This window comes from Podarcis melisellensis (genome assembly GCF_964234715.1).
Source record: "Podarcis melisellensis genome assembly, chromosome: 12".
In the NCBI taxonomy this organism is placed as follows: Eukaryota; Metazoa; Chordata; class Lepidosauria; order Squamata; family Lacertidae; genus Podarcis; species Podarcis melisellensis.
This window is the reverse complement of record NC_138544.1, coordinates 59,825,604-59,842,416: the sequence shown is the minus strand read 5'-3', so window position 1 is coordinate 59,842,416 and position 16,813 is coordinate 59,825,604. Positions and strand designations below refer to the sequence as shown.

The window sequence follows — 16,813 nt, the reverse complement described above, 5'->3', positions numbered from 1 at the left end:
CCTCCTACGCTGCTCCTTCCTACGCTGGGTCCTTCTGCCCTCAGGGGTTATCTCTTTCCTCGATTCCTCTGACGCTGACCCCCCTGAGCTCCACCCTTCCTTCTGGCGGGCTTTAGGACCTGGCTCCCTGTCCGGACTCCCTGCTGTGCCGCTCGCCTGTACATTTGAACTTGGCGCGCGCGCCCAGCCGGTAACCTTCCTTCTGACCGTTTCCCCGCTTCCGGATGTGGGCGTGGCCAACCCTGCCTCCTCTCCTCCCGCCGGTGGCAAGAACACTGGTCCCGACTCCTGGGACTCCCCCTCCCCACTGCGCTCAGGTGGGGAAGCTGGTCCCGATTTCCAGCTGCTGCTCAGGGACTCCCCGCTGGCCCCTCCCTCCTGAGGTTTCTCCCCTGGAACCTCCCTCGCTCTGGCCATCGGTGCTCCCTTCTGTGAGTCCTCCGATTCGCTAGAGAGGCTTGAGTCACGACTCTGGTAACTGTCACTGCCTGCACCCCCTTCGTCCTCTTCCTCCTCACTCTCCATTTGCTCCCCCTCCTGTGTCTCTCCTTCTGAACCCCTGACATCCATCCCCCCCTCGAAGCCCCCCCTTCCCCCCTCCCCCTCTTCCGGTGCGGGTTCCGGGTGCTCCCGTTCTGTGGGGGTGAGTCCGGGATACAGCTCGTCCCCTGAGGCATGCAACCATCGGGATAAGTCCGGGAAGTCCCCCATGGGCTCGTCGACGGCGATCTCCTCCGCTTCCATCTCCTGCGCGGCGTGCTCAAAATCTGATGCCGCCCCCAAATCACCCAAGGACCCCCCTCCCCCTGTCGCCTGAAGAGGATCCACTTCCCAGGGACCCTTCGGCACGTCTCTGCGCCAACCCACTTCGGGCTGGTCTTCCCACCAATAAGATCCCCCCGTGCCAAAACTTGAGAGCGATCCCTCCGGGGAGCTGCCTCCCTGAGCCGAGTCCTCAGCTGACGAGAAACCCCGGAAAGTGCTGGCCGAGAGTGTGGGTGTGAACAGACAATCCTCGAAAAAGCCCGCCGGCATAGGCTTGTGCGGGAAAAGTGTGTGGAATTCTTCCTTGAGCAACTGCTCCTGCACTGCGTAATCCGGCACCCACCTGTTGGCGCTGGCCGGGGTGTCCTCTGTGGCGAGAAGATATTCAATCCCGTCCTCCCCCCACCTTGAGTCCAAAATCTCTGTGGCTTCATTAAGTGGCTCCCCTCTCGGCGACCCCCCTTTCTTGGGCGCTTCCCTGAACGGGTCTGGCGCCGTCCCTGGTGCCTGAAACCTGTGGGGCTCTCTGTAGGGTGTGAGCACTGATCTATGAAAGACTGGGTGCATTCTGGACCCCTCCGGGAGCGTCAACCGGAAGGCCACTGGGTTGATCTGCGCCTCTACTTGGTAAGGCCCTAGCTGCTTGTGCCCGAGCTTCTTCTTGGCCAACGATCTGGCCGGAACTGCCTGGGCTGCTAACCAGACCCAGTCTCCCACCTGGATGTCTTCCCCAACCCTCCTGTGTCGGTCTGCCTGCACTTTGTACGCCTGTTTCGCCATCTCTAACTGCCTCCTGAGCTGCTCGTGGATCTCCTGCAACTCTGCTGCCACGGCCTCTGCTCCCTGCGGCTCCCCCTCCCTCACTGTGTCCAAACCCGGGAAGGTTCTGGGATGCCGCCCGTTGTTGGCGAAAAACGGTGTCACCCCCGTGGATCCGTGCTTCGTGTTGTTGTAGGCAAACTCGGCCAACGGTAGATAGTCCACCCAGGTCGAGGGCTGCTGGTTTGCGTAGCATCTCAGTTACTGCTGCATGATGGCGTTGACCCTCTCCGCCTGCCCGTTAGTCTGCGGGTGTCTCGCCGACGCCAGGCTGACCTTGACGTTCAGGAAACCCATCAGCTTCTGCCAGAAGTTGGAGATGAACTGGCGCCCCCTGTCTGACAAAATGGATCGTGGTAGGCCATGCACCTTGAACACGTGGTCTATAAACAGTTTAGCGGTCTGCTCGGCCGTGGCCACCTTCGCGCAAGGAATGAAGTGGGCCATCTTGGTGAACAGGTCTACTACCACGAGCACTGCCGTCTTGCCCCTCGAACTGGGCAGATCCGTGACAAAGTCCAGAGCCACCCTCTCCCACGGTTCGAACGGTGTCTGCAGCGGTTCCAACAGGCCCGCCGGCGGCTGGTGCACAGGCTTGGCCCTTTGGCAGGTGTCGCACCTATTGACGTAATCCGCGACATCTCCCCGCATCTTGGGCCACCAAAAGTCTCTGGCCACTAAGTCCACCGTCTTCTCCTTGCCAAAGTGCCCCGCGCTGGGTGCGTCGTGCAGCTGTTGCAGGACCTTAGCGCGGAGGCTGTCTCCTGGTACGTAGAGGACTCCCTTGTGTAGGAGCAGGCCGTCTCGCACTTGGAATTCGTCGCCCTTCGCCTTGCCGCTGCACACCTCCTCCATCTTGGCTCGGGCGAAAGAGTCTGTCTGTAGCGCGCGGCGCACCACGTCCAGGTCCACCGTGGCCGACGCGCAAGCCCACGCCTGTGGTGTGAAAATGTGCTTGGCCGCCGCCGGTGCCTCTGCCTCCAGATACTGCGGTTTCCTGGACAGCGCGTCCGCCAAGACGTTGCTGTTTCCTGGGATGTACTCAATTCTGAAGTCGAAATCTGCAAAGAACTCCGCCCAGCGGATGTGTCGCTGGTTCAGGAACCTCGCCGTGCGCCAGTACTCCAAGTTCTTATGGTCTGTGCGGACCTGCACCGTGTGCTTGGCTCCGACGAGGAAGTGCCACCACGCCTTGAAGGCTGCATGTATGGCCAACAACTCCCTGTCCCAGATGGTGTAGTTTTGCTCCGCTTTGCTAAGTTTCCTTGAGTAGAAAGCGCACGGCCTCCAGTCCCCCTGGTGGTCTTGCTGCAACAGAACGGCTCCCACGGCCCTGTCTGAGGCGTCCGTCTCCACTCTCATGGGCCTGCTGGGATTTACGTGTAGTAGGTTCTCCTCGGAAGCGAAGAGCTGCTTGAGCTTCTGAAAGGACTGCTCCGCCTGCTCCGTCCAGATGAACCTCTTCTTTTTGGAACTGAGGGTGTCGGTGATGGCCGCTGTCTGCATGGCGAAACCCTTGATGAACTTACGATAAAAGTTGGCAAAACCGACAAACCTCTGTACTTCCTTCCTATTGCGTGGGCTCTTCCAGTCCAGTACTGCACGTACCTTGGCACTGTCCATGGCCAGTCCCTTGTCGGACAGTTTGTAGCCCAAGAAATCCACCTCTGTCTGGTCGAACTGGCACTTCTCCAGCTTGGCGTACAGCCTGTGCTCCCGCAGCCTCTGCAGAACTTCCCTGACATCTCTTTCATGTGCCTCTGGCGATTCCGAGAAGATCAGGATGTCGTCCAGGAAGCAGACGCACTTCTTGTAGAGAAGACCCGCCAAGACATGATGCATGAAGGCTTGAAAGCAGTGGGAACCATTTTTTAATCCAAAAGGCATAACTCTATATTCATAAGTGCCCAGCGGCATAAACATGGTCGTTTTCCATTCGTCGCCTTCCCGCACGCGAATGAGATTGTACGCTCCGCGCAGGTCCAACTTGGTAAAGATGCGACCCTTCCTCACTGTCGCCAGCAGGTCATCGATCTTGGGCATAGGGAAGGCCGAAGGCTTGGTCCTCTGGTTCAAAAAGCGAAAGTCCACGACCAGCCTCTTCTGGGGCGTGTCCCGCTTCTTTACAAAGAACACAGGACTGCCCCCGGCCGCTTTGGACTCCCGGATGAATCCACGCTTCAGGTTGTGATCTATGAACTCCCTGAGCTCTTGCAATTCATCCTCAGACATGGAATACAGTTTCCCCGTCGGGAGTGTCGCCCCCGGCAGGAGGTCGATCTTGCAGTCGTAGGGCCTGTGGGGAGGCAGCTTGTCCGCTTCCTTCTCGCAGAAGACCTCCAAAAACTCCTTGTACTTGTTAGGCACCGCTTGCAACACTCCCAAGTTCAGATGTGGTCCATCCTCGTGCCCCTCATCTTCCAAATCCGCCAGGATGCAGTGTTCTGCGCAGTAAGAGGAGCCGAAGGTCAGTTGCCGCTGGTACCAAGCTAATGCTGGGCTGTGCCTATCCAGCCAACTCATTCCCAACACTATGGGCGTGTCTGACAGGCGGGTGACGTTGAAGCTGATGACTTCGCGGTGATTTCCAATGCGCATCACCATTGGCGGCGTCTGCTGCAGCACTTGCCCTCCCAGTAGCTCCCTGCCGTCCACCGTGACGACTTTCAGAGGTACCGTCGCTGGCAAAAGGGCTATGCCATGTTGCTGGAGGAACTGCATGTCTATAAAATCTGCATTGCTCCCTGAGTCAATGGTAATGGGAAGTTCCACAGGGAGCCCATTGGGGAGTTGGATAGATGCGGTGAGCTGCACTACTGGTTTGGGTGGGAGGGGGTCGGTGGGCTGTAAGAGTACTGGGGATTGCTTCACTGACTTGTCTGGCTGGTCCCCAGTGATCCCATTTCCAGCCAGACAGTGGAGTTTCCCTGCTGTGATTCACTCTGCTGAACTGCATTTGTTACTGTCACCGCAGCTGCACTGTGCTTGTGAAACCTCTGGGGACACTCTTTCGCCATGTGCTGAGCACTGTCGCAGATGTAGCATTTCCTGGTTCCTCTAGGAGGCTTCATCTTGGCTGCTCCCAGCGCTAGGGCTCCTGCTGTATGCTGAGCCTTAGCACCACCAAGCTCCATCGGCTCCTCTCCCCCTCCCAGTGGAGGCATGGATCGAGCGCGCGCCGCCTCCTTGGGGAAGGGAGGCGGTGCTCTTGCTGGCGTGCGTCCCAAATGCCCTTCCTCCTGGCTCCAAGGGCGTCCTTCCAGGCGAACCCCAATGGTGAGCGCCCGTTCCACAATGTCCTTGGTGGTTTGGGGTCTCTCACCCCTGGCAATCTCATCTTTCACAGGTCCGCTCAGCCCCTCCCAGAAAAGATCTCTGACAGGAGACGATTCCTTCTCCCACGCTAATGCATTCACCAAAGCGAAGAAACGCGAATGGTATTGCCTCACAGTGGCTCTGCCTTGTCTTAGTCCATGAATCTGTTTCCTAGCGATATCCACATCAATCTCAGACAAAAAACACGCATCCATCACTTTAATGAAGGCAACTGTGTTTTGGAGGGCTGGATCCTTGTCTCTCCAGAGATTGCGCAGCCACGATTTCGCCTCCCCCCGTAAATGCGAAATGATAAATGCCACTCTCTCCTCCTCATTCTTAAAGTCTTTGTCAAGCAGCTGCAGTGCATATTTTAAATCTGCTCTGAAGTTAGGATACTCCTGCGGGTCCCCATTGAAGTGAGACACCAGGCTCCCTCCTCTGTTCCCCAGCCCAATCCCTTCTGGTCTGGTGACCAGTAGCCTCGGTGCAGTTAGCACATCTAACCTGGTTCGCAGATCCTGGCAGGCAGCAGCTGCTTCCAGTTCACTCTTTCTGGATGCCGCAATTTCTGCAGTCAGTTGCGTCACTGCGTTTTGCAAACTCGCTATCTTCTCTTCGGTAGTCATTTTCCCGGTTTTTGTGAGCTAGCGAAGCACCAATCTTCACCCTCCGCTGCTTTCCCACACGCCACTAGGTTGCAAGATTGGTGGAAAAGGTGTGAGGGGACTTACTGTCAGGGACTGCCGCTAGGTCCCAGCTCACAGAGGACCAACGCCCAGTGGATCTTATATACAAAAGTCTTTATTGAAGTTTAGTTTCCATTTCCAAGCTCTGGGCGCGCAGACCCCACGTCTTGACGCTAGATCGGCTAAGTCCCCTCTGACTCGCTGCTAAAGCCACACCACTTTAAGATTCTAGCTTTGCTCCACCTCCTACGCTGCTCCTTCCTACGCTGGGTCCTTCTGCCCTCAGGGGTTATCTCTTTCCTCGATTCCTCTGACGCTGACCCCCCTGAGCTCCACCCTTCCTTCCGGCGGGCTTTAGGACCTGGCTCCCTGTCCGGACTCCCTGCTGTGCCGCTCGCCTGTACATTTGAACTTGGCGCGCGCGCCCAGCCGGTAACCTTCCTTCTGACCGTTTCCCCGCTTCCGGATGTGGGCGTGGCCAACCCTGCCTCCTCTCCTCCCGCCGGTGGCAAGAACACTGGTCCCGACTCCTGGGACTCCCCCTCCCCACTGCGCTCAGGTGGGGAAGCTGGTCCCGATTTCCAGCTGCTGCTCAGGGACTCCCCGCTGGCCCCTCCCTCCTGAGGTTTCTCCCCTGGAACCTCCCTCGCTCTGGCCATCGGTGCTCCCTTCTGTGAGTCCTCCGATTCGCTAGAGAGGCTTGAGTCACGACTCTGGTAACTGTCACTGCCTGCACCCCCTTCGTCCTCTTCCTCCTCACTCTCCATTTGCTCCCCCTCCTGTGTCTCTCCTTCTGAACCCCTGACACCTGTTAACTCTGCTCTACTCTGTTTCCCCTTTTTCTGCTTCTGCTTACACCAATTCATGAACCAAGAACTCACACACTGACCACTAATAATGAACCATATGTTGAAGGGATAATCACAAACCTATTGTGCTATTTTTGTACAGATGACAAGAGAAGACTTGGTCTATTTATTTGTATCCTTTATTACTCCTTTGATACTTGTTTATAAAACCCAATAAAAAGCCATTCCAAGGAGAAAGGAGAAAGACAAGACCCATACCCAGGCCCCGTCTGCACTGTATCTACAAAGCACAGCCACCCCACTTTAGGGTTCTGGCTTCCTCCACAGAATCCTGGGAACCGTAGTTTGTAAAAGGTGCTGAGAGGCTAGAAGACACTCCCCAAGTGCAGTTTAACAACCTGTCCTTTTTGCCACGGAACTCTGGGAATTATAGCTGGTGGGAGAGGGTCTCCCAGCAACTCTGAGCAGGGGAGGGGAGCTGCCTCTTTCTTTCTTTTTTTTTAGTCCTTTCCTCACACATCCAGCCCAGCATCCTGTCCTCACAGGGGCTGACCAGATGCCTCTTGGAAATACATTTTTATTAAGGCTTTAAAGATTACAGAGAAAAAAGAAATAATAACAATCAAGAAAAAACAGAAAAAACAATACATATATAAAAAAATCATCAAAAACCATAAAACAAAAGAAAAAAGATTTAAAAAAACAAGTCAAACCTGTACATCACTTGCTTACATTCCCTTATTTCCTTGACCTCCTCACACCTCCCATTTTTGTATTCTAATTCAATTTGTTATTTCAGCAAATCCTTCCAACCTTATTTTCATCTTAATAATTTGTCTTAAAATACTATAATTTTACATTCTCTCTTTTACCAACTCATTTTTACTTAATCCTTTATGTCATTTCTACTAAAACCACATAATTTTCTTTTCCCAACATCTTTCTAACAATCCTTAATTTTCCAATATTTTTGAAGATAAACTTTAAATTTTTTCCAATCTTCTTCCACCGACTCTTCTCCTTGGTCCCGGATTCTGCCAGTCATCTCAGCCAGTTCCATGTATTCCATCACCTTCGTCTGCCATTCTTCCCGGGTGGGTAGATCTTGTGTCTTCCAATACTTTGCGATGAGTATTCTTGCTGCTTTTGTGGCGCACATAAAAAAAGTTCTATCCTCCTTTTGCACCAATTGGCCAACCATGCCCAAGAGGAAGGCTCTGGTTTCTTCTGGAAGGTATATTTAAATACCTTTTTCATTTCATTAAAGATCATCTCCCAGAAGGTCTTAATCTTTGGGCATGTCCACCAAAGATGAAAGAATGTACCTTCAATCTCTTTACATTTCCAACATTTAGGGGTGCTGCCTCTTTCACCCCCAACCCCACCCCAGCTTTGCTTCCTTCCCCTCAGGGCCTCTCCTGCTACCTTGGATGGCGAGAGACCTCCAGTGGTTCTCAGCAGGGCTTTCTGTTCCATCTCAGAAGATCTAAGAAGTTGCCCTGCCTGATGAATGAGGGGGGAGCTGCTAACTGAAGGGGACAATTCACTGGCATCTGGAGTGTTACGAAAAAATCTAGGTGCGAGACAGCTCAGTCCCCCAGCTTGTCAGGCAGAGCCTGCTGGTCCCTGGGGAATAAAGGAAGGAGTCCAGCCATCAACTGGAGCAAATACTGTAGCTGTAGACCAAAGTTTATTGTGCAACAGGTGGAAAGAGGAATTTTGAACCCCGAAGATGGGGGTGACAAGGACTTTTAAACGTTTCCCACCATATCCCAGAATACAGTTCGTACAGCATCATTGCTACATCATTGCTACATCACTGACATGTCACAAAAGGGGAGGGGTAGACAGGGGTTACACTAGTTCAACCTTGGCAAACATGTCCAGACAAGTCCTTGGTATAAGATTAGCATAAGTAGACATGTCAGGGCAAGACCCAGGTACAGTGGTACCTCCGGTTAAGTACTTAATTCATTCTGGAGATCCGTTCTTAACCTGAAAGTTTTCTTAACCTGAAGCACCACTTTAGCTAATGGGGCCTCCCACTGCTGCTGCGCCGCTGGAGCACGATTTCTGTTCTCATCCTGAAGCAAAGTTCTTAACCTGAAGCACTATTTCTGGGTTAGCGGAGTCTGTAACCTGAAGCGTATGTAACCTGAAGCGTATGTAACCTGAGGTACCACCTTACCATATTTTTCCATCTATAAGATGCCCCCATATATAAGACACCCCCTATTTTTGGGGACTCATATTTAAGAAAATGGAGGGAAGATGTATCTGTGTACAAGATGCCCCCTAATTTTTGACATTATTTTTTAGGGGGGAAACCTAGTCTTATACACGGAAAAATACAGAATTTCCTTTTGTAGGATTTGCCAGCAACTCTAATAATGACAGGCAGAACTTGGCAGAAGACCAAGGGGTTCCTCCCGATCTCTTGGAGGAGTGGCACCTTGAGATGTTGGAATATGTGGAATTCGCAGGAATGACCAGTAGAATAAGAAATCAGGATGAAATAAAGGTTTAAGGAGGACAGGATAATATATATATAGATAGATTACATGAAAAACTAGAATAAACAATTAACTATAGCAGACAATTACGTAGCTTAGCAGGATGCTAGTAACTTCAGCAGTGTAAGTAAGAACAAGAAATAAAGAATAAAAGAGAAAGGATTGGAAAACTAAGATGTGGGAGGGAGTGGATTATAAAATGAGCCATGGAAGGAGAGGAAGGGAAGTCCAATAATGTTTGTATCTTTGAAAGTAATAGAAGAAGTTACAGTTTTGAAATGCAAATAAATAAAATATGGGGGGGGGGAGAGTGTTGGTTATTTTGCAGATTAGTTGGGCTGCAGAAGGCGTGATGGGGAGACCACACATTCAAGAAACGCAAAAGTATCTTTCGCTTGGTTTAATAACAAAAACAAAAACTCCTTTTACACTAAATTACATTATATCAGTAAGTACAACCCATCCACCAGGGTACTGAGAGAGCCACATGCTGCTCTTTATATACCATACCCAACAACTTAATTAACACAACTTAACAACACCTGCTATTCTGCTTCGCAGCTGTAAAACTAGGTCGTGTTATTTGCTCTGGCCTTTAAAGAAATACACATCTTGTGAAACAATAATGAACCTTATATTTAAAGAAACCATTCAACAGGGAGAAGCGGGGATGGGCTTTAGCATGTTTGTGTTCTGCAGGGTTTTTGGAAATGAGGCCCCTGTACTTATGTGCCTGCCCCCTCGTGTTTTTATAACATTTCTGACTAGCAACTGTTGGAAAGCTGTTGTTTGGTGGCTCGGATCCTGCCTGGCCACTGTGAGAACACGATGCCGAGCTCGAGGAGCCATTCAGAACAGAAGATGAGCCAAGGGCTCTTCTGGGCCTGATCCCGCAGGTGGTTCTTATGTTCTTGCAATTCATGGAGGCAGCAATGCTTCTGGATCCCAGGTGCTGGGAAGCGCAGGTGAAGAGCTCGGATCCTGCTCCGGGTTTTCGCATAAGAGGCATCAGGTGGGGCCCTTCTGCCTCCAGGTCTCTCCCCTAGTTTTAGGGGAGGAGGCAAGCACTCCTTTCCCGGAGCAAGTCCGAGCTTCGCCCCAGAAATTCCTCGGTTGCGCAACCTTGCGCGCTTCCGGGGAGGCGACAAAGTCCGTTTTCTCCTCCCGCTGCTGCGCTCAGTGCGCAAAGGCTGCCGTCCCGAAAGCAGCACCAGCCCCGACTGCGCGCATCCAGCTGGAAAGGCCGTCGGACAAAGAGGTGCGGGGGGACTGGACAGGGCGGGGCGCTTTGCTGGAAGTTGGCCCCTTTGTTTGATATGGGGGGCATTTATTTTTAATTTTTAAAAGTTGCGTAGGGGTCTCACTCCCGTTATTTGGGGAGCGCGGCTTATTTACCCCCCCCTCCCCAAGATGCGGAACGCCTGTAATCTCTCTTCAAGGCACCGGGCGGAGAAGGCGACTCCCCTCCATCTCCCTAGCTCTGTGCCTGACCAAGGGGGGGGGGTTGGGGGGGTTGGGGGCTGCTGCAAACGGCTTCGAAGCCACCTCGCTGCAGGAAGTAAAAACTTCCTTGAGTCAAAGGGGTTTTCCAGAATCTGGACTCTGCCCTTCCTCCGCTAGCGCTCTCTGGACCGGGGCCAGGTCTCCGCCCGGCGAGCGAAGAGGAATCGAAGCTCTCGCACCCGGCCCCCATTTAAGCCCCAAGGGAGCAGTCTGCGGGAGGGGGGTCTGCCCATGGGTGTAGCCGGGGGGGCAGCTGCCCCCCATCAAGTAAATCCATAAAAATACTGTACTGTACTTAGCTAACTGAGGTTCTGCACCCCCTAACATAAAGGCTGCCCTCCAGCATATATCGTGGCTGCGTTCATGGGTCTGCCCCCCAACATTTTAAGCTGAGCGCCGCTTCCTTCGCGCCTCCAGACTGGGGCCACCCAGCACCTAAGGACGCTCCTCTCCCTCAGGTGGGCGGAAGGGGGACCCCCCCCCCCAGCCTGCACGGCCCCCTGGCCTGGCTCCACGAATCCTCCCCCCTCCACGGAGCAGGCTGACCTGACAGTGCTCCGTGCAATAGAGAAGCGTGGAGCTGGAAGGGATCCCCAAGGGACATCTAGTCCAGCCCCTTGCAGTGCAGAAATCGCCGAACCTACAGGAGCTGATTTGTCTCCACCTTTCTCTCTGGTTCAACGCGCCCCCTTCCCGCCATCATCTTTGTGCTGCAAAATTCTCCTTGCTTATCGCCCCCACCCCAACTATTTATTCCCCCCTCCTCCTTCATGAATTTGCCCAGTCCTCTTTCAAGCCATCCAGGTTGGTGGCCATCTCTGCCTCCTGTGGCAGGGAGTTCCACAATTTCATTGCACAGAAGGACTCTATTTGATTTGTCCTGAATCTTCCCACATTTGGCTTCCTGGGATGTCCTCACTGAGTCCCAGTGTTAGGAGAGAAGGAGGGAGACCCCTCTCTCTCCTCTTTCAGGCTCCCTCCAGGCTGACCCTGCCCTCTTCTGCTCCCTGACCCCCCCCACCATTGTCTCTCTTCTCCCCCCCCCCCACCACAGGTGCATCTTGTGGTTCCCGAGGAGGCATCATGGCCAGCAGCAGCAGCATTGTGAATGTGTCCGGGGCGGAGGGCGCAGAGAAGACGGTGATCCACGTCAACATCACCCAGGAGTCCTCCCTGGGGTCCCTCCTCAAGGCCCTGGCAGCCTGTAGGAAGACCCCCAAGCCTCGCCCCAAGGACCCCCAGGGCCCCTCTGCCCCTCCGAAAAAGGCTGGGTGCAATGCGGAGCAGAAAGTGCTAGGGGTAAGGGCCAGCTGTGGGGTGGGTGGGGGGAAGGAGGGGAGGGGCCCCAGGCTGTGAGGAAGGGCAGGAAAGAGAGAAGGGTCTCTCAAGGGCCACATAGTCCACACCCACACACCCACCCCGTGATGCAGGAAGGGGGCAGCTGAGCCTGAAGTGAAGGTGGGAAATCTGCAAGTGGAGATCAGCAAAATCCCTCCCTTGCAGGAAGTTGCTGCCCTGAGGCCAGAAGGGAGGCAGCTCTGGGGCTTGGGGAGCATTTTCAGAGCTGGAGGGAGTGTGACACATGCACGCTGCTAGAGATAATAATCATAATAAATAATAATAATAATAATAATAATAATAATAATAATAAAATTATTTATACGCTGCCCTCCCCGGCCAGAGCCGGGCTCAGGGCGACTAACACCAATAAAATAAAATCACAGTAAAACATAATAGGGGGGAAAGAGAGGGAGAAAAAAAAACCAAACCAATTTAAAATACAGGTTAAAATGCAATTTAAAATGCAGCCTCATTTTAAAATAGCTGATAAATCAAGACCATAAGGGGAGGGAAACATAAGGGTCAGAATGAGTCCAAACCAAAGGCTAGGTGGAACAGCTCTGTCTTGCAGGCCCTGCGGAAAGATGTCAAGTCCCGCAGGGCCCTAGTCCCTTGAGTGCCTGAGTGCTGGCTGCATGGAACTCTGTGCATGCCCAGAGACAGCCCCTCCTGGCCTGGCAGCTCTGAGAGGGACTTGAGTTGCTCTGAGGGGGGTGACTTGTGGGGCGGAGCATGTGTTGGACCCTGTCCCTCATTTGTCAGCCAGTCTCTTCTCTCTTGCTTTGCAGGGGACACAGATCCTGCTTGGACTGCTCACCATCGCCATCGGGTGTGTCCTGAGCCTTGGACAAGGGGCTGACTATGGATATTATAGCTATGGGATATTCTCAGCACTCTGGAATGGAGCTCCTTTCTGGTCGGGGGGCGTGGTGAGTCCTGTGGGGCTGAGAGGAGGCGCCGCTCCTCTGGAAGGGTGGGGCAGAGGTCCCCTTGGAGGCATCTGTTGGCCCTAAGGACATCAAAAGAGCCTGCCTGGAGAAAAGGCGAGGGAGAAACGGGACTTTGTCAAATGATGCACAGCCTGGAGAAAGGGAACAGAGGAAGCTTTTCTCCCTCCTAATGCGAGAAGTGGGCACCCAGGGAGGCTGAATGTCGGAAGATTCAGGACAGATCGAAGAAAGTCTTTCTCCACACAGCAAGTGAAGTTAAACTATGGAACTCACTTCCTCAGTAGGCAGCGATGGGCCCCATCTTGGACGACTTTCAGTGGAGAGGACTATGGATGACAATGAGCTGAGATGGCTCTGCTCTGCCTCTACCGTTCTGAAGACCAGTCCTCTTTTATGGCCATCCCAGTTGGCGGCCGTCGCTGCCTCCAGTGGCAGGGAGTTCCATCGTTGAACTCTGCCTGAAGGATTTTCTTTGATCTGTCCTGAATCTTCCAAGCTTCCTTGGAGGGCCAGGAGTTCTGGTGCCACAAGAGAGGGGACAAGTCCTTTTCTCTGTCCTCTTCCTCCTTGCCATCATAAATGTTCATAAATGTCTACCACGTCACTTCAAACTCGCCTTTTCTCTAAACTTAAACGCCTCCAATGCTGCCGCCTTTCCTCATTGGGGACTCACTCCACCTGCCTTGAGCTGCCTTTACCTGAGCAGCCCAGACAGCAGGTCCAGCCCACTTCCCCCAGGCTCAGGTGAGAGGCCAGGTGTTGTGTTTGCGGCCATGGAGGAGTGGGGGGGTGTCATTCTAGGCTGCGGAGCCATTGCAGGTGAAGGAGCACGCCTGGCGTTGGACGGAGAGCAACCTCAAGGCCTCAGAATGGCAGTCGCTGGGGAAGGCGGGCAGAAGAGGAGGGGATGCCTGATTCTTCCCAGTTCCTCATTGGCAAGAAAGGGCAGGAAGCAGATGGTTCGGGCCGGTGGAGATATTGCAGAATCCTAGAGATATTATTATTATTATTATTATTATTATTATTATTATTATTATTATTATATATTGATTTATATCCCCACCTGGCGGGACTCAAGGCGGCTCACAGCTAAAAATGAGAATGGCTAAAAACAGAGAAAAAGCAATGACTAGAAAACAATCAAACTTTGATAGAATAAAACTGTATACATATATGAAATCTATTTAAGCCAATAAGGACCCCGGGGGTCATCTCTGTGGACCCCTGACCTTGGTGTTTCTCCCCAGCTCTTCGTGGCCGGTGTCCTCTCCATTGTGGGCGACAGACGTGGCGGCTGCTGGGTAAGTGAGCGGGGTGGGGGCTGCTCTTCTATTGCAGGCAGGGGAGGGGGCTGCTGGGCCTGGGGCTGCTGCCCCCTTCCTCATGACTGGGCCTCACTCTCCCTTCCCAGGTCCACCTGGCCACCTTTTCCCACCTGGCCAGCGTTGTCGCCTGCTCCGTGGCCCTGGCAGTCGGTGAGGCAGACTTGCCCCCCCTCAAGTACGAGTCCTACTATTCTGAGAAATTGTGCAGGAACGCCCAGTACAGGGACCGCTATTACCAGCCATGGGAGACAGCTGCCCCCATCCCTGAGGACACTGACAGGGTCCAGCAGTGTGAGGAGATGATCCAGAATCTCTGGGTGAGTTGTCTGGCTCATGGTGAGGGGTAGATAGTGTGGCTTAGTGGTCAGAGTGCCACACTGGGACCTGCGAGAGAGCAGGGTTCAAGTCTTCCCACTCAGCCACGAAGCTCTTGCTGCCGTGAGCTTGGGCCAGCCGCTGCCTTCCCTCTGCCTCTCCTCCCTTCCTCGCAGGGCTGTTGTGGGGACTGAATAGGGAGGGGGAGAAGAAGAGGAGGTGGGATAAAAAGGCAATGAGTCTGTGCATCCAAGTAGCCGTGAGGAGCATGGACACTTAAGTGAGGAGGGGAGAATCTACTGGATTCCTGGGATGATGGATCTTCTGTTTCCAGACCTTGGTTACAGTCCATGCAATGGGTGGGGGCTTCTTGTATGTCTTGAGCTGCTCCCTGAGGGTGGGGGTGGCGTCACCCCACTAGACCCCAAGGGAGCAGTTGCTGTTGTGGGGAGAGGGGAATGTTGCCATGCTTCATCCTCACTCGTCTCTCTGCTTCCCCACACCCATCCAGAAAATTGCTGCTGGACTCAGGATCCTGCTGTTAGTCCTTTGCATCGGGGCTCTGGTGATCGCCGTCTTCTGCCTGGGCAACGGCCTCCGCCGGCTCTGTTGCTCCTTCCTGGTACTTGCACTGGGGGGGGGGCAGTGGGTGGGAGAGAGGAGTGCTGGGCCCAAACAGACAGGACCTGATCCGTGATGCTCTTGGTGCTCGATTGTGGGGGGAGGTCCAAAGTAGAGGACTCTCCTTCCTGGGAGGTCTTTAAGCAGAGGGTGGGGGCCCCCTGCCAGGGATCCTTCAGCTGTGATCCCCGCATTGCAGGGGGGGGCGACTGGATGGCCCACAGGGCCCCTTCCAACTCAGCCCTGTCCCCCAAATTGTTTAGGGCTCACAAAACCTGTGCCTGGCTGTGGGCAGGTGGGGGTGTCCCTGCCCTCCATCCCAGCTCCCAGCCGCTGTGCTCTGCTTGGCACCAGCTGCAGCTTCTGGGCAGCTTTGGGGTATCAGGAACTGCAGGAGCCCGACTGGGGTGTGTCCAGTGTATGGCCTGGCCCTTCTGCCATGGCTGACCTACAGCTGACCAGGGTCTTAAAAGGTCCCCGCTCATCACACTTTCTCTGCACGTAGATACTTGTGTGAAGGCACCTCGGCAAACGCTTTCAACTTGTTTAGCAGAGCTGCTGGGAAGCAGCGAAACAGCAACTTGAGTTAGTTTAGAGATGAAAACACTCAGTGTCAGTCTTTTCCTCAAACTGCCCTTTCTCCCACCTTCCAGGGTCGCTGTGAGAACTACAGCCCCCTTGAGGACCCTGAAGTGCCCCCTCCGTATGAGGAGCCGGCCAAGGAGGAGAACACCGCCTGAGCCGTGGGGCAGAAGGAGCCAATGCCTGCCTCTTGCCCCCTTGCTTGCCTGGGTGGAGGGACCTTGCGAGCGGGTGGGGTGCCCTGCTCACCTGGAGCCCCCACCTGGTCCCAGGACTTAGCCGCTGAAACTCTGGCTGTCTTGCAGCTGTCCTTTCTTGCCCTTTCTTTCTCTCTGCATATCTGCTCATTCCCCGGAAAGGACTTCCCCGCCTGGTCCTTTGCCACTTCTTGATATTACTTGTTCAAACTTCTCCTTCTTCCACAAGCCCCTGGTTTCCAGGGGGTGACAGATGCTGCCTCTGCCTGCCGCTTGATTTGTAACCAATATATTCTCTAATAAAAAGATTTATTTCTTCTCCTGGGAGTTTTGCTCATTTGCTTCCAGTCCCTTTTCCAGGAATGCCTGGCCCAGGGGTGGGCTCTTTTTGCAGCTGCTGGCTCTGCTGTAAGAACCTGAGAAGAGCCTCCTGAATCAGGCCAAAGGGGGCCCCGAGTCCAGCAGGGGCCACACAGAGGCCCATTGTGGGAAACACGCAAGCAGGACATGAGCACAACAGCAGTACATCTGTGGCGCTAGCTGCCACTGCAGTGGCTTTCAAAGAGGATTGGACAGATTCCTGACAGAGGTGAAGGCAGTCTAGGGCTGCATGCCTTGGAGTGCCGCCTCTGTGTCCATTCTTACATGCAACGTGGCGCCAGTGCCAAAGGGCACATCCTTTGGCCTTCCTTCTGGGTGGGGCAGGTGTGTGTCTTTCTGTTGCTTTGCCTGCCTGGATGGGGCTCCGGGTTCTCTTTCCTCCTCTGGCCCAGAAGGATCAGGAGAAAGAGGAGGCTCCTGGCTGCCCGGTGTTCTCTGTGTGTGCTCAGAGGCACACACTTTGTGGAGAACTGAGGGAGCCTCTTGCCTTGCATGGGAGGATCGGCTGAGGAGCCCCCCCCCCAGACAGGGGCAGTCCACACCAGTGGGGATGAAGCCCCCCAACAACCGCCTGGCTGCTGCTGCCTCTTTGCCAGGGCTTTCTGGACTCCTAAATTATTATGTTGTTACAAAAGCAGTGTGCCTGCCCCTCTCTCTGCCGAGTGGTGGCAAGAGCCCATGGGGTCTG

The 16,813-nt window shown here is 54.0% G+C and overlaps 1 protein-coding gene and 1 long non-coding RNA gene across 2 annotated transcripts; one reads left to right on the top strand and one right to left on the bottom strand.

Annotated features, from left to right (window-relative positions):
• The first annotated feature begins 10,026 nt into the window (after positions 1-10,026).
• LOC309353305 (transmembrane protein 176A-like) lies at positions 10,027-15,893 on the top strand. Its single transcript, XM_081882699.1, has 7 exons — positions 10,027-10,168; positions 11,468-11,712; positions 12,543-12,683; positions 13,952-14,005; positions 14,116-14,346; positions 14,856-14,966; positions 15,619-15,893. Exons 2-7 carry the CDS (start codon positions 11,497-11,499, stop codon positions 15,703-15,705), a joined length of 840 nt encoding a protein of 279 aa, XP_081738825.1. The 5' UTR covers positions 10,027-10,168; positions 11,468-11,496; the 3' UTR covers positions 15,706-15,893.
• Positions 10,310-11,455, bottom strand: LOC309353414. Its single transcript, XR_014161826.1, has 2 exons — positions 11,096-11,455; positions 10,310-10,812 (listed from the first exon to the last, which is right to left on the bottom strand). It is a non-coding gene; the product is annotated as an uncharacterized lncRNA (long non-coding RNA).
• Positions 15,894-16,813: the final 920 nt, after the last annotated feature.

Excerpts from the sequence above, each read along its gene's own strand:
- LOC309353305 (XM_081882699.1), top strand. The coding sequence starts at position 11,497 with ATGGCCAGCAGCAGCAGCATTGTGAATGTGTCCGGGGCGGAGGGCGCA. Across the intron at positions 12,684-13,951 it reads CTTTCTGGTCGGGGGGCGTG|CTCTTCGTGGCCGGTGTCCT; the intron begins GTGAGTCCTGTG and ends GTTTCTCCCCAG. Across the intron at positions 14,347-14,855 it reads AGATGATCCAGAATCTCTGG|AAAATTGCTGCTGGACTCAG; the intron begins GTGAGTTGTCTG and ends ACACCCATCCAG.